Raw genomic sequence first — 17,690 nt, 5'->3', positions numbered from 1 at the left:
AAAAGAAAATGCTTCATTGAGGTAATGACCTGTAGCACACTGCCCTTCTCTGTCACTGTTTCATCCCTACTGTGTAAATTCTGTGCATATTGCTTACAGTCTTCTATCCATCTTTTCCTTCCTTGAATTTAACATACATAGCTCAGTAATGGCTGTTCAGTCTACTTTTCAGTTCAGTGATTATTTAATATTTCATTCTTTGCTTCATCCTTGCCTGATCTAATGCTGGAAAAGATTTCTTTGCTACCATTTCTCCAACTACTCAGTGTACTACAAATGGTCACACCTGAAGGAATGAAGCTAGGTTTTTAAAGAGAAATCAGACACCTTTCCCCTAATAAAAACTACTGCCATCTACCTCTAAAACCTTTAAAAAGACTTAGAATTGTTTTTAAAATTTCATTATTGATAGCTTTCTCCAATTAATCTTGGTTTTTACTCCTTTATATCAATATATACAGAATTTATAATGAACATTAAAAATTGTTACTATTTCTTTATGCATATTGTAGTAGTATACATATTACATTAGTGTTTACTTTGTATAAATCTTTGCAGACATGTTAGATATATTTTGGCTTTTGCAGCCTGTGAACATTAACTTTTTTTAATATTGTTATAGCAAAGTGAAATGAGAGTTTCAGAAAACTAACATAATTTTTGGAGTACTTTATAAATCTTTACTTTTTTTTTTAAAGATTTATTTATTTATTTATACAGAACTGGGGTACAGGCCAGAGATGCGGAGGGTGAGAGGATTCACCAGAGACAGAGTGGGGAGCAGAACAGGCAGATCGATGAAGTACACTGCTGAGGGGAGCAGCGGGCGGTTCAGGAGAGGTCTGCCACACCATGTGTCACCTCCTGGGCAGGCGGGGATTGAACTCATGCAGAAGTGGCTTTAGCTTCTTAGTGCAGTGCTTTAACCCGCTGTGCCACCAGGGAGGGCCCAAATCTTTACTTTTTTTTTTTATAAGTCTACTTTTACAGGATACTTGAGACTTAAATATTTGACAAGTTCCTCAGATAGAAAATCTCATCCTGTATAGTATTCTAATCCTATTTATTATTATTTTCTGATTTTGAATTCCATCATATCATGTTAATATCACTCCAAATTTTTATTTTTATTTGGCTTTTTATATTGTTTACTGTGTCCTAATGATCAGTTTTAAAATACAGAATTTACCTTAAGGCACCTGATACCAGGAATTGTATTAATACTGATTTCCCAGTCTCTAATCTTAGTTTATTTGATAAATTCTTGTGTCTGGTATCATCCCAGAAGCATTGTGTTGTAAAAATCGTTTATTTTTCAAAATGTTTGTAGATATTTTTGTGGTTGGTAAAATAGTCATTTGAGTGTATTTTTACTATGTTCTTGCTGTGTTTTCTTTAAAGCATTTTTTAGGAATTAATGACTTTTTTAATCTAAATAGTGAGTACCCACACTAAATAAAAGAACAAGTGTGGTAAGTGTGGAAAGCAGTTATATAATTGATGAGAGAACATTTCAGTTAAAATGTGCAATATATACAGATTAGAATAATAAATTAACTTCCTTACAGTTTGCTTTGTCTTGTCTTTGTGATCCAAAGACAAAACATTTTTCTAAGGAAAGCAGCTTGAGTTGTACATTTGGCCACTGACCCTTAGTATTTGACTAAGAAGCAGAGATTGACACATGTGACCTGTTGGTGGTTCTTTGTAAATAAAGTTGTATTGGAACACAATTATTTCCATTCATTTACATATTGTCTGCCATTTTGAGGCTACTGACAGTTAAATATTTGGCACAAACAATTTATCTGCAAAGACTAAAATATTTGCGCTTTGAAATGAGAATATACCTTCTTATCACTTTGTACAGTCTTTGAACGTTAGGTTTCTTTAAAGATTAGGGAAGCATTGCATGTATTAATAAATTTCACATATTTTAAATAGTTCTTCAGTAAATTTTTTCTTTTTCTGCCTCACTGTTTACCAGTTAGGCCAACTGCCTCCTTTGCTCATGTAATTGTACTACAACTTTTGTTATCATAAAATTTCTTGTAATTGTTTCTATCACAAGTTTGAAAATGAAAGCTCTAGACAGCTAGACTTTATGGAAAATGTTTCTTATACCCAATTTAGTTTATTCATTCGCCTTTCCTCTTGGTTTTTGAGTTAGCTTAGAATATTGGTTAAGAATTTGGTTTTGGTTGTAGCCTACTGTAAGACTGTATAAAGCTTTGTGTTCTGGAGTCTAGTTGTTGGCAACTCCTACTCTGAGTTCTTAAGAGTACAGTATCAGCACTTGGTAAATAATAAACATGTATTGACTAAAATTTAAGAAGGTGTTGATTTATAATAGAAAATTAAGTACCTGATTATAAATTGATGCCTGAAAATTACTCAGAGGACTCTAACTTCTACGAATAACAGGATGTATGACTTATTTTGAAACTAATTTAAGCTCTAATACAAAATGAAAAGGAAACAATGTGATTGTTAAATGGGAAAGTTTGAAAAATGTGCAAGTTCACTGATAGGTAATACAACATGGACTTTGTGAAATGTTTCAAGAGTTTTTAGGGTATTCATACAAAAAAAAAACCAAGGTGTTGTTTTGTCCCCCAACCCCAACCCCACCTCCTGAGAACTAGTCTTCTAGGAAAAAAATCATATTATGGACATTTGAAAATGTTGACTGATCATCTTAAACTGTAGTAACATTTTTTTTAATTTAATATATTTAGAGGTCTGTGTTCCCAGAGAAGTGATGTTTCATTTTATTTTGAATGATACTAGACTTGAATCTGCCTAAGTTACTTTTAACACTTTTATCAGGATACTTGAATGACTTGTTCTGCCTACTTTACTATTAAGATATATTAAACTTTGCCTTATTAGGAAGAAAATGTGCCCCTAGCTGACAGAGAAGGATGAGAAGAAATGTATAAAGCATTGATGAGAATTACTTAAATTTGGTTCACTAAGTTTTTGAGAGCATTCTATGGTTGTTTTAATATTATACCAGACCTGATTTTTAAAAACATGAGAAAAACAATCACTGCAAAAAATCAGGTCGTAAAAAATTAAAGATCAATGAGCCTTTGCAGCTAGTCAGCAATGAATTCTAGCATGCGCTCAATCCATCCTTATCCGGACAGATGGTTCTGTCACCTGGTTTAAGTATGTATGGTGACGATCGTGGGTCCTGTAGCTGGGGTTAGTGCCTTTAGTTTATTAAATGCATACATTTCAGTAGGATAAATGTCTAGGGGTGAAATTGATTGAGGTATTAAGCTTTTACAATGCCAAATATGCTTTCTCTTAATACTTGCAACTTCAAAATTCAGAAAACTAAAAATCAAGTTTTTAAAACAATTGCCTGTAAACCTTACCTGAAGTAACACATATACTACTATTTTTCATACTGTTAAATATCTTCACAGTGAAGCTGTAATGTCATATTATGAAGTGCTGCCCCAGACTCTGGCATTAAAGATTTATTTATTTATGCATACAGAACTTGGGTACAGGCCAGAGGCTCAGGGGTGGTAAGAGGATTCACTAGAGACAAAGTGGGGAGCAGAACAGGCCAACTGATGAAGTATATTGCTGAGGGGGGCTGCAGGAAGTTCAGGAAAGGTCTGTCGTGCCATGTGGATCATCTCCTGGGCAGGGATCGAACTCATGCTGAAGGGGCTTTAGCTTCTTAGTGCTGTGTTTTAACTCATTGTGCCACCAGGGAGAGCCCCTTTTTTTATTTTCTATTTTTTTTGTAAATTATATGTTTTCTATTTTTTTTTAAAGATTTATTTATTTATTCATACAGAACTGGGGTACAGGCCAGAAGTGGAGGGTGAGAGGATTCACCAGGAACAGAGTGGGGAGCAGAACAGGCAGATGGACGAAGTACACTGCTGAGGGGAGCAGCGGGCGGGTCAGGAGAGGTCTGCTGCACCATGTGGTCACCTCCGGGGCAGGCAGGGATTGAACTCATGCGGAACTGGCTTAAGCTTCTTAGTGCAGTGCTTTAACCCGCTGCGCCACCAGGGAGGGCCCCCCTTTTTTATTTTTAAAGATTTATTTATGCACACAGAACTGGGGTACAGACAGGCCAGCGGTGCAGGAATGTGTCTTGAGAGGATGTACCAGAGAGAGTGGGGAGCAAAACAGGCAGATCAACGAAGTACATTGCTGAGGGGAGCAGTGGATGAGATAGGAGAGGTCTGCTGCACCATGTGGGTCACCTCTGGGGCCAGGGATGGAACTCATGGCTGTGGCCAGCTTGTAGTGCTCAGCACTGCACTCCAACCTGCTGTGTGCCATCAAGGAGGGCTTGACTCTGGCATTCCTAAAATACATTTTATAAATATCTTGTTAGCCTTATAAAATATGAAAAATTATAAATTCTAGGACATACCTTGCTCTGAGAGTTTTAATTAAGGGCTTGTAAGCATGTATTAACTGAGACTCCTGTGTAAGAATGTTCCTTACACCATACCTTATGAGTGCTGGGCCTTGATGCATTATAAACATGTGAAAATAGCCAGTGATTTTAGGTAGTATTAACCTCAGTTGCAGTAGAACTTAAATGATACTATGACTTTCATATTTGAACAAAACTCATTACCTTAAATGACCCAAAGTCTTACTGGGCCTTTGTACCTGTTAGAGTTACTTCTATAGAAATTTGATAGTGAATATATGTCAAGTGTCAAGTTCAAACAGTTTGTATAATATAGTTTGTCAGGAGGAAGTACAATGTGATCTTCTCTTTAACATGTGGGTGATATTTTGTGGGAAAAAGTATTAGTGGTTCCAGTGATGGTCATATTTGTAGGTTTTGTGACTTTCTGACTATAGGAACTACAGGTCACAGAAAAGATGTGGTCATTTTTTAGCTATTAATAGCATTTTGTATGGGCCTTCCCGCTTTTTTGATTTGTGATTCCTTTGTCCTATGTGGGTAATACTGATTTCCAAATGACATTTTAAAGTTAAACTTTTAATCAGATGGAATTTCTTTTGATGAATGGTATGCAGTATAATTAAAACCTATGTTTTTTTTCCCCTATAGTGGTTGATCAAATGTTCCAGCATTATGTATAGAAATAAGCTTACCATCTTCATTTGAAATGTCATGATTATCAGTATCACATCTAATTTCTTTTTTTAGCATCTAATTTTTTCGTGTGTACTTGAATTTATTGTTGATTTGTAATAATTTTAATACTTGATAGAAGTAATGAGGAAAAACTTGGGCTTCCTTCCCTGAAAATATCTTGGCAACTTTTGTACATTCTTCCAGATGAATCTCTTGCAAATAGAATATAGTTTAGATTTGTATTAAATTTGCACATTAATTTGGAGAATATTCATGTTTGTATAATACAGAGTCTTTCATGTAGGAGTACATCTCCATTTTATCTTTTTTTTTTTTTCATTTATTGGCTCTTATTCATAAAGACTTCTAGGAAGGAACCACTACTGTATAAATATATACAGACACATACATATATGTATTTCTCCTATGAAACTGAACAGCAAATTTTAAAAATAAGTAATTTATACTTTGGAAATAGATTGAATCTACTATGTAGTTTCAAGTAATTTAAATATAAAGCTCTTGTGAATGCATTAAAAATACATTCTCAAAATGAGAATTTCCAGAAAGAAGTATTCTCTTAAATGTCATCTTATATTCTGGTGCCTTAAATTTTTTATTTTAGGATCAAGAAGATGTGATATATCGTCAAAATGGAATGCTACACAGCAGTCAAAAAGATAAAGTCATGCTTTTACAGCAACATGGGTGGAACTGGAAGGGGTTATGCTAAGCAAAATAAGTCAGAGGGAACAAGATAAATATCAGGTGGTTCCATTTATATGTGGAATATAGAGAAACCAGACAAAGGGTTAGGAAAAAGAGAAAACTTGGAGGCTGACCATAGATCTGAGACATACCAGCCTGGAAAAGGAGGCCTGTGGTCAAAACAAGGGAGGGAAGAACATAAGTGACCGTAGTGATGGATCACAGGGATTACATACCTGAGGGGAGAAACCAAATACTGTCCAGACATTGATGGTGTAAAAAATAGTAAAAAGTAACACTTTTAAATGGCCTTTAAGATTGCTTGCTTACTATTACCCTCCATATTTTCTAGAAGGATTATATTTTTATAGAAGGTAAAAGTTAAAACTACAGATGTTAATTTTCTTCAGTCTGCTTACTATTATAAATGTAATAGACTTTTAAAATGTCCCTTTTCATATTTCATTTTTGTGGTAATCTCTTTAGTTGAACTTGAAATGAATATTATTTATGCTTAAGGCTGCCATTTTAAACATTGTATTCTAAGAATGTATTGGCCTAGATACACTAACTCCTTTTTTTCCTTTCAGTTACTCCACAGGATGCACAGAACATAGGATGTTGCCACAAATTCTACCTCGTGTGTTACTCTCTTTAACTCATGAGCTGCACAAAATTACAAATTTGAGCAAGATGTCTACAGACTTTGTTGAAAAACTGAAGAACCCAATTACACAAGATGACCTAGGAATGATTCTAGACTTCTAACAATGTACTATTCACTAGTGAATGTGTCAGACTTGGTTCTGAATGCTGCGAATAATAGCAAGTAGAGTTCCTTCTTTATTTCTGAAGCGTTCACTTGACCTTCCATCAGTAAGACTGACTTTTCTAATCTGTTCCGGGAGATATTAATGGAATACAGTCATGTCCACTCAGGAGGAGAGGCAGATCAATTCTGAATATGCTGTGTCCTTGTTGGAGCAGTTAAAACTGTTTTATGAACAACAGTTGTTTACTGACATAGTGTTAATTGTTGAGGGCACTGAATTCCCTTGTCATAAGATGGTTCTTGCAACATGTAGCTCTTATTTCAGGTAAGTGCTTTTATTCTTGATTTGTTTATAATTTCAAGTTCAGACTTAATTTATTTCAATATTTTTCTAGTCACTACTTAAATTGTTACTTAAGTGTTAAAAATTTGATGTATTAAAGCTTTACATAGGTTTTATTCAGATGATGTTTTTCAAACTGTTTCCTTGTGTGTAAGTTTTCACTTAATGATAAAGGACAGGTAAAAGAAGTTTTTACAAAATTTAAACTTTGTTGCATTTAACTAAGAGAACAATTCAGAACACTCTTCCCATCAAGTGGGGTAATTTTTTTACTATTGAAATTTAAAAATATTAAATTTAGAAAATGGGTGGTTCATAACAGAGTTGACAATAACTTTTCAAGATAAAATTGCTGTTAAACACTAAGGACTTGTTTTCTTTGCAAAAATGTCTTTCTTGTTCTTGGTTATTACTGTTATCATTTGTAGTATTGTTTCAGTTGTATCAAACTCCCTATCAGTTTTAAATATTTAGTAACATTGTTCTTTGTGCTTCAGAATTTGGAAGTTGATTTAGTTATTTGCTAGTTACAAATAAGTAAAGCTTATCTTTACATTTCTTTGAACCTCTGCAACATTTTTTATTTATCTACTTATTTATTTACCTATCTATGCATACAAAAATTAGCATACAATGGCCATAGGTAGTGGTGGGAGAGTGAGAAGATTCACCAGAGATGGTAGGGAACAGAACAGGCAGATTGAAATAAACTGCTGAGGGGAACAGCAGGAGAGACAGGAGGTTTGCTGCTCTGTGTGGTTCACTTCAAGTAGGTTTCTTTTTATTACTTGTTTTATGGGAGGAATAGAAACTAAGGCAGAACTTGGTTTTATGCCTGTATATTGAATATTCATCTAATATTGAAAGGGACAGAATGAATAAAGATGAAAAATGTGTGGACTAGTGTTTGCCAGTGACAGATCTTCTGATCATCAGTAGAGATCACCAAAAACAGTTAATTTTTGCTTTTCTTTAGTGGCAACCAGAGACAGGACACTCATGTTAGTTGTTTTCTCCCATGTGAGAAGATTCACCAGAGATGGTAGGGAACAGAACTGGGCTGGGTAGATTATCATATAATAATAATCCTACAATATAATATCCATACAATGATTTGGTTTTCCCCAACTGGAATCTGCTTCAGTTTTATAGATTTCAGTATAGTTATGTAAACTGCTGCTATTCTTTCCTATTAGAAATTTGCCCTTCCTATTTTTTCTACAATAAAATTGCATGCTATAAGAAGATTGCTGTGTATACTATCTGGACTTGGGATATGGTATATTTCAAAGATAATTATTCTCATGAGAATGGCTTACTTCACAGTGGCCATGCAGTCATGATGACCATCAAAGGCATGGTATGAACTCAATTTAAAGAAAAAATATATATCTGTTGAACAGGCTGTTTCAGATACCAATTCCTGACTTTCCTAGCAGTGTTGGAAAAACAGTATAGGCTTGCATTTTCCTTCCCAAAACATAGACGTAACATGTTTTGAGGTATTTAATTATAAGTTAATTAAAATGCCAAGTATACACTTATTATTAACAATTTTTTTAAAAAGATACAGGAGGATTATTAAAGTGCGTGACTCAATGTTCAAACTAGTTTCTCTGGAAAGTTTGTGCCTTAGATAGTACCTTGATTTGTATACAACAGGAGGGTTGTACAATTATCAGTCTTAACCTGAAGAAAAGATACAACCTACTGAAAAATTACAGTGTTTTTTTGATGTCCAAAGGCATTTTCTTATGAAATGTTGTTACTATGACCACTGTTTCTAAAAGATATGAAATGGTCTTCTCTCTGATAATTTAAATAGATAAAGAGCAGGTCACATGTAAATGACACTGAAAATCAAACGGTTTTGTTTATGCTGGGTCAACCATGGTGTAGGGCAAGGGATTTTCGGTTAGGGATTCTGTAAATTATAGTATTTAACGGCTGTCAAAACCCACAATTTGAAAATTTTTGACTTTTGAACTGTCCGTATTTGTTGTTATCCCTTCTGTTCTACAAAACAGAATCTATGAAAATAAAAAACTCTGAAATAGTATATTTTTCTCCAACATCAGGTTGACTCGGCTTTTGTCTTGTGTCTGCAACAAGCATCATTCTAACACATTTCTTTTAGTTCTCTTCTATTCTCCCATGCCAGATAGATGAGACCAGTAACAGTAGGTGTCTTAGAGCATTTCTTGTCATGTCTTAGATATTTCTCAAGAATACTTCTTGCTCTCCACTATTTGGTACACTTTATTTGTGGCCATCCTGTGTTCTTCCAGGAATACACCACGCTACCTTGATTAATGTTGTTTGTGACACTGTCTTTTTGTTTTTGTTTTTTGTTTTTAATGTTTATTTTACTTATGTGTACAAGAGCTGGGGTATAGGCCAGGGGTGGAAGGGGGTGTGAGAGAATTCACCAGGGACAGAGAGTGGAGCAGAACAGGTGTATTAAGTGAAATATATTGCTGAAGGGAGTAGTGGGAGAGATGGGAGAAGTCTGCTGTGCCATGTGGGTCACCTCCCTGGCCGGGGATCTAACTCAAACTTGATGCTGAAATGGCTGCTGCTGGCTCATAGTGCCACAAGGGAGACCCCTGGCTGCTGTCTTAACTTTGCATTCTGAGCTACATGGGAGGCCACCAGTGACTACCTAATTGATTGTGCAGTATTTATTAACTTTGACTCCAGGGTTTTGACACTTTAACCGCTCTTGTACGGAGTAGCTTTGCGCTGTCTACTTACTTATCTGATGAATCTTTTGGGAGGGGGGGTCTGGTTTTTGGGGGTTTTTTTGTTTTTGTTTTTTTTTTTTAATCCTTACATACCCCTATCTCAGATTGGTCATTGGGATTTTGGATAGTTGTTTAATCTACCTCAACTAACATTTAGCTGTAACATCACTTTGTAGATGCACTGTATTGATGCCTTATCTTCTTCAAAGCTCTATTAAGTATTTTATTACTGTATTCTTTGTATTTGACTCAACTGCCCTTATCTAATCTTCAGGGTTAATAGTCTTCCTTTACCTACAGTTTCTCTTTCAGTAGCTAACAATATTTTTTCAGTTAGCTACTTGAAATTAAACAGGTAATTTTTTATTCTTTCCTATCTACTTTCTATTCTGTTGTATTACCTATACTCAGAAAATCAATGAATCTTGCTTTAGAGCTTTTATATCCATTTCAGCCTTATGGCTCAGGTCTTCTTACCTCTAATCTACATTTTTTTGCAGACCCTCAGAATCTCAGCCTTTTTTTAACTGTTCTCAGCCTTAGACTCTCTAGGTCTCTCAATGTGGAGTTTTGATCCTAGAATTCAGTATTTTCTGTTAATATATTCAATTTTAAAGTGTTCTCCAGTGAAAAGCCCAGACTACTGTCTCATTTTAAAAATGCTTGGTAGTCTCACTGCCACTCATTCATTTCCCAGGTCACTGTCTTATCTCCTGGTTGAGTCCCTATGTTCAGGCCCTACCCCTCCAAAAAACAAGTCTTACTTTTTACCCACAATTTTAATCATTTAGAATGCCTTTCTTCCTTGTTCTTTGAAAGGCCCAAACTAGTGACAATTGTGATACCCACTTTTGATGTTTATGGGCTTTCCTGTGCATAAAGTAATGTTGCTTGCATGATTTTTTTCATCTCTCACTTACATTAGGTATTCCATTTGTCTTCTCCATAATGCTTATTATATTTCCAGCAAAGTGTCTTGAATATAATAGATTTTTAGGAAACTGTCCTACATATTTTTAGAAAGTCATCTCAGTAACATTGTTTACAACTTTGAGATAATTTACATGCTGTAAAATCCACCCATTTTAGGTTTAATTAAAAGAGTTTATTTTCAAAGATACACAGCTATCTTTACTATCTAATTTGGGACATTTCCATCACCTTGTGGCCACTTACTGTCACTCCCCGTTCTTAGCCACAGCCCTAAGTAACTCTGATGTCCCTTTTGTGTGTGTCTGTATTTGTTTTTTGGGGGGACATTTCAGATAGTTGAGTCAGACAATAGGTGGTCTTTTTTGCATCAAACTTTTTACCAAGCATGTTATTGAGGCTCACCTATGTAGTACACATCAGGACTTCTTTTTTTATTGCTGAATTACATTCCATTGTGTGAACATACAGGGTAATTATATGTTGGTCTTTTTCCTCATAATGCTGTAAGTGGAATAATTTGGTACGTCTTTGGCACTGTATTGTACTCATTTGTCTCAAGCTTTCTTCATCAGCAAATAATTTAAACATCCAGGTAATCTAGTTTTTCTTTTTTAGCTCTACATTTGTTTTCCACTAATCCCTTTAGTCTTGCTGTTCCCTTCTCTACTCTAGGGCCATGTTCATGAGTGGGCTAAGTGAAAGCAAACAGACACACGTACACCTGAGGAATGTGGATGCAGCCACTTTACAGATAATAATAACGTATGCATACACGGGTAACTTGGTAATAAATGATAGCACTGTAGAACAACTCTATGAAACAGCTTGCTTCCTACAGGTAAGCAGTTTATTCCTTGTTACATACTTGAACCATGTTTTGTTTTTTTAAGAAACATTTTATCTTTGTAATTTTCTTAATTGCAGATTTTGAAAGTTAAAAAAATTCTTTTCAGATGTGTAAGGGGAAAATAATGGGAATTGATGAGCAAGTACATTTATTTTTTCAATGGGAATTTAGAATTGAAAATTTCATTCTTAGATACAAAGGAGCAAAGAAAATTTCATTCTTGTTTCATAATCTGCTAAATAGATTTGAGTACTTAGCCTTCATGTAAAAATATTTTAAGTGTTTATTAAATGCCTGAATTTTGCTAAAATTTAAGTATAGTAATTTTTAATATTCTCATAGGAAATGTCAAGATTCATAAGGAAATTATCAAAATTAAATGTAAGAACCATGTAGTCATTTATAATAGACTATAATGAGCTAATAAGTACTTAAAATAAGTGTACAGTGATGATTGATACATTTGCATGTAACAGCCTGTCTATTCTGTCTGTTCTATTTACACTTGTCTATTCTGCTTTTATCATCCTTTCTTCTTTCCCATTCTAGGTAGAAGATGTGTTACAACGTTGTCGAGAATATTTAATTAAAAAAATTAATGCAGAGAATTGTGTGCGATTGTTAAGTTTTGCTGATCTATTCAGCTGTGAGGAGTTAAAACAAAGTGCTAAAAGAATGGTGGAACACAAGTTCACTGTTGTATATCACCAGGAAGCTTTCATGCAGCTGTCACATGACCTACTGATCGACATTCTCAGTAGTGACAATTTAAATGTAGAAAAAGAAGAAACAGTTCGTGAAGCTGCTATGCTGTGGCTAGAATACAACACAGAATCACGATCCCAGTATTTGTCTTCAGTTCTTAGCCAAATCAGAATCGATGCACTTTCAGAAGTAACACAGAGAGCTTGGTTTCAAGGTCTGCCACCCAATGATAAGTCAGTAGTAGTTCAGGGTTTATATAAATCTATGCCCAAATTTTTCAAACCAAGACTTGGAATGACTAAAGAGGAGATGATGATTTTCATTGAAGCATCTTCAGAAAATTCTTGTGGTCTTTACTCTTCTGTCTGTTACAGCCCCCAAGCAGAAAAGGTTTACAAGTTATGCAGCCCACCAGCTGATTTACATAAGGTGGGGACTGTTGTGACACCTGATAATGACATCTATATAGCAGGGGGTCAGGTTCCTCTGAAAAACACAAAAACAAATCACAGTAAAACAAGCAAACTTCAGACTGCCTTCAGAACTGTGAATTGCTTTTACTGGTTTGATGCACAGCAAAATACATGGTTTCCAAAGACGCCAATGCTTTTTGTCCGCATAAAACCATCTTTGGTTTGTTGCGAAGGCTATATCTATGCAATTGGAGGAGATAGTGTAGGTGGAGAACTGAACCGGAGGACTGTGGAACGATACGACACTGAGAAGGATGAGTGGACGATGGTCAGCCCTTTGCCTTGTGCTTGGCAGTGGAGTGCAGCAGTTGTGGTTCATGATTGCATATATGTGATGACACTGAACCTCATGTACTGTTATTTTCCACGGTCTGACTCATGGGTTGAAATGGCTATGAGACAGACTAGTAGGTCTTTTGCTTCTGCTGCAGCTTTTGGAGATAAAATTTTCTACATTGGAGGGCTGCATATAGCTACCAATTCTGGCATAAGACTCCCCTCCGGTACTGTAGATGGGTCTTCAGTAACTGTGGAAATTTATGATGTGAATAAAAATGAGTGGAAAATGGCAGCCAACATCCCTGCAAAGAGGTACTCGGACCCCTGTGTTAGGGCTGTTGTGATCTCAAATTCTCTCTGTGTGTTTATGCGAGAAACCCACTTAAATGAGAGAGCTAAATATGTCACCTACCAATATGATCTGGAACTTGACCGGTGGTCTCTGCGGCAGCATATATCTGAACGTGTACTGTGGGACTTGGGGAGAGATTTTCGATGTACTGTGGGGAAACTTTATCCATCCTGCCTTGAAGAATCTCCATGGAAACCACCAACTTACCTTTTTTCACCAGACGGGACAGAGGAATTTGAACTGGATGGAGAAATGGTTGCACTACCACCTGTATAGTGGAGTTCACAGTGCACGCCTGGTTTATGTACTTTGTCATTTTCTTTGCTAAACAAGAGAGGCTATGAAAGGACTAAATATGAGTAAAATCTATCTTTGATAAATTTTATTTTTATGCCCTAATTAATATTTGCATCAGTATAATATATATCAGTGAGTCTTACAAAAAGATATGCTTCCACAATATGAAATAGATTATTCAATAATTGAGAAACTTTTATGTGTATCATGAGAGCATAAGAATCTGGATTATCTAACATTGTTAGCCCTGTGTATGTACAGTTCAAAAAGTTCACTTATTAAAGTAGTTTCCTGTTCTTAGTGTGGTATATCACAAATTGTGCTGAGGTTATTTTAGTATATGTATTTTCATTCCCGTGCTTCAGTTCTGAAGTCCTGGAATCCAGTTTTTTCAGTGTAATTAATTCAGCTGCACTTAACACTAACGTCCATGTTGGTATAGAAATGTTGTTTAAATGCTATACTATAGTTGAGGAAGATCTTCCATTTTATGGTATTTACAGGGAAAGCTATGACTGCAGGATCAGTCTAACTATACTATTAGGTGCATGTATTCCCTTTTCACTAACTTATTCTTGTCTATCTAGAATACAGGTCTTCCAGTCAGCTGGTCATTTACCAGATGTGGACATAAATTGCTGGGCTTGCAATAAGAATTGCAAGCCCCTCATTGTGCGGGTCTGGGTGGAGCTTTCATCAGTAAATGCCTCCACTTTCTGTATTACATTTACATTGGCTCATGCATATAACTACCTGCTGCTGTATTTCTCCATCTTAAACATTTAGAGTGGGTTAACCAGGTCATTACATCTTAATTTAATAACAAACATTACTGTAGAGTGATTGTGTATAGAGACTCGTTAGCTGTCGGGGTGTTTTTTTTTTTAACCTGTTGTGTGTGCGTGTGTGTTGGGGGGTGGGTAGGATTAGAAAGGTGAACTGTTCAGGAATTTTCTGCACTAGCTGTGCAGAAGAGCAGATAACTAGTGCTGCTCTGGCATTAATCCCAGGAACCACTAGCAGTAGCGGGGCGCCGCCAATCTAACATGAGCACAGGTGCTTCATGACAAACATTACTAGCATGTTCAACTGCATAATGTTCTGGCACTGTATTTTGAATGACATTAATTTATTAAATAAATTGTATATATTCAAGATCTGTTTTTCTTTTGTGATGGGATGGTAAAATAGCGTACTTGTAATTGGGCCTGTTTAGCTTGTTAAAGGTGATTTCTTTAGAATTTTGTTAGACATACATATGTATGTGACTTTACATTTTTATTGTCTGATTTAAGCCTCTATGTTCAACATTAACTACAGAACAAAAACAGTGCCCCAGTCATAGTTGCATATTCAGGTAAAATTCTTGGCTTGATTCCTCCAGTGTTTGTACAGAACACTACAGGTGATTATTTTGTGCAGTCCCACTGAGAACCGTTGATTCAAGTCTTAACTAGAGGGGTTTAATGGTAGGTTACTGTTCTTTTTGGAACATACTGTTCTGCCTACTAATATGAAATTCAAAGTCTTTGGTTCATTTAAAGTTCTCTGAAAGCTATACATATACGTGCCTCACCCCTCAACAAATGACCAGTGCCACAATCCTGTCACATGATGTATTTTTCCAAAGTCTGAAAATTACTTGTTTTGTTCCTTTAATTATAGTCTACAAATACAAAATCATCTTTCACTATTTTCACTCAGCTCATCACCACCTAAAAACCTGTTTTGTTCCATTTTTAATAATAGTATATATACCAGTTTGTTTTTTTAAGACTTAGGCATGGTCCTTCCTGGTGGCGCAGTGGGTTAAGGCACAGCACAAAGACTTACGCATACAAGAACTGGGGTACAGGCCAGAAGTGTGGGGTTTAAGAGGATTCACCAGTGACAAAAAGGGGAGCAGAACAGGCAGATTGAAATACACTAATGAAGGGAGCTGCAGCAAGACCGAAGTCTGCACCATCTGGGTCACCTCCCTGGCCAGGGATTGAACTCATGTTGCAGTGGCTGTGGATAGCTTCACAGTGCTGAGCTTTAACCCCTTGCCCCACCAGGGAGGATCCCACAGTTTCTTTAGTCATCAGTTGATGATCACAGGCAGGTTCCATGACTGTCTTATGAATAATGGTTCATTGAACATAAAGGTTCATAAACCTTTTTGTATTAGTGTTCACATTCTTAGGGTAAATACCTAGAAGTGTTATCACTGGATCATGGTATTTACATTTTCTTTTTTGAGAGATTTCCATACCATTTCTCATAGGGGTTATATCAATTACATTCCCACCAACAGTTGATGAGTGCTGTAAACCATAACTTCTAATCTGGCTTTCCTGTACTTTTCTGCATTTGCATATGTGCCGAAAGTGGTCTTTTCATCTCTATTTTGTTTGTGTATTATTCAAAACAGATGTAAAGCAATTTTGAAATGAATGCTTCTGGATACCAGCCTCCTATGCTATGCTGAAAAGGCGCTCCTCATTTAGTACCTTGTAACTTGATCTTTTAAATTGTACCAATCTATTAAATATCTTTATGATCTTAATACAAAATGTTAGATGTTTTTGAAGGCAAGCTGCACTAAAACAGTTGGTGATGATAATGTTGAATAAAAGCGGAAATTCAAAGAATTTCAGGAGTTAGGAGTAAACTCAACGTACGTAGCAAGTTATTGTCATTAGGAGTTCCATTAGTCACCCTTATGACTCACTTCTGTCTCCATCTATCCATTGGGGATCCATCTGGCACTACTGCTACTTGCCTGGCAATATCCTAAACTTTTGCCCTATTGTAACTATAGCCAAAGCTGCTTATAGTTGGATTTCTGAGCACGGTGACAAAACCATGTGATGGTACAGATGGGTGCCACTATATAATCCACTGTCACCATCTTCAACAAGGTCCTTAACGTAACTCCTTCACTCTTCAAAACAATTTGAAATCTCCAGTCTCATTAAATCTTCACTCTCAGCATTCTCCTCTTAACATATTACTTAACTTCACAGGGAATGAGAGGGGGAGCTCAACCAAAACGATCTGTTCCTGCACCATTTATAGGTTCTTCTGTTTAGGCAGAGAATAAAGGTGTTAATGGATCTGTATTCCAGCCGTTCCCTGGCTCCCACTCTTGTGTGCCAAAACCGTGTCAGGAACTTAAATACTGAATCCTGGACTTTCTCCAAACTTTAAGCATGCCTCCCTATCTGTTTCTTATGCAGCCAGTTCATTCATTAGTGCCTTCAGGCTTCGCTAACTCGTTCCTTGTTTAAACACAGACCCTTTTAAAATTAAAATCTTTCCCCTTTTACAAGCTTAATTCCTTGCTTTAATTGTGTATGAGCTACAACTTTACCAGTGAACTTAGAAACTGGTATCTTAAATATTAGCACTACACCCAAACATGAACCTATAGTATTTTTTAAGTTTACAGTCCATTTACCTAATTCTGTATGATACAGTATTTTATACTGCTGCAACAAAATTTGAAAAGCCTTAAATTAACTTGTGATATGATGCTTCCTGGTTTTTAACTACCTCTGGGGCCTTTCCTCAAACTTGCTGATTTCACCTGTAACCATCTGTGACTTCAGTCTATTCACATAAACCTCTATGCAGTACTGTTAAAACATTCAAAGCCATGCTGATTACCTTCAGCCCAGACTAGATTTGGATATCGTGGTACCTTGGCCTGCTATAATAAGTTATAGGCCAGGTCTCTTCTAAACAGAAACTTATTCTAAACAGAGTCTGGGAATGCAAGATCAGGGCTCTAATCAGATTGTGAGAACTCCACCCTCATTACCTAATTATTAGCCAAAGTCTGCATCTCCCAATACCATCACACAGTTCCAAAACACCAAGGTGGTTGTTCCTTAACAGCAGTATATCTGTTGTAACAGTATTTCAAACACTATCAGTAGAGACTTGGTTAAAAGTGTGAACCTTCAGCTCTCAAGGATATACTATTAAGAACAAAGTGGGGGGAAGTATATGTTGTGTAGTAAAATATGTTTAAAGAAGGATAAATTAAAAAATGGTTAGCAAAGAAGGAAGGAAAATAAAAATTGGTGTTTGAAATGTACCTTTTTGTATATTTGATTTTAAGACTAAAAAATATTTTACAGGCCCTCCCTGGTGGC

The 17,690-nt window shown here is 35.9% G+C and overlaps 1 protein-coding gene across 1 annotated transcript in view; it reads left to right on the top strand.

Moving 5' to 3' along the window:
* The window catches only part of KBTBD2 (kelch repeat and BTB (POZ) domain containing 2), a 17,486-nt gene extending 2,783 nt beyond the window's left edge, over positions 1 to 14,703 (top strand). The window contains exons 2-4 of the mRNA XM_012720827.1: positions 6,394 to 6,900; positions 11,268 to 11,433; positions 11,992 to 14,703. Of these exons, the coding sequence (XP_012576281.1) occupies positions 6,731 to 6,900; positions 11,268 to 11,433; positions 11,992 to 13,527 (1,872 nt within the window). The 5' untranslated portion in view covers positions 6,394 to 6,730 and the 3' untranslated portion in view covers positions 13,528 to 14,703. The remainder of the gene's footprint in view (positions 1 to 6,393; positions 6,901 to 11,267; positions 11,434 to 11,991) is intronic.
* Positions 14,704 to 17,690: the final 2,987 nt, after the last annotated feature.

The sequence above is a fragment of the Condylura cristata genome, unplaced genomic scaffold (assembly GCF_000260355.1).
Source record: "Condylura cristata isolate star-nosed mole 26May11 unplaced genomic scaffold, ConCri1.0 scaffold00005, whole genome shotgun sequence".
NCBI lineage: Eukaryota > Metazoa > Chordata > Mammalia > Eulipotyphla > Talpidae > Condylura > Condylura cristata.
Note: the sequence above shows the minus strand (reverse complement) of the source record. Positions and strands in the feature narration are given on the sequence as shown.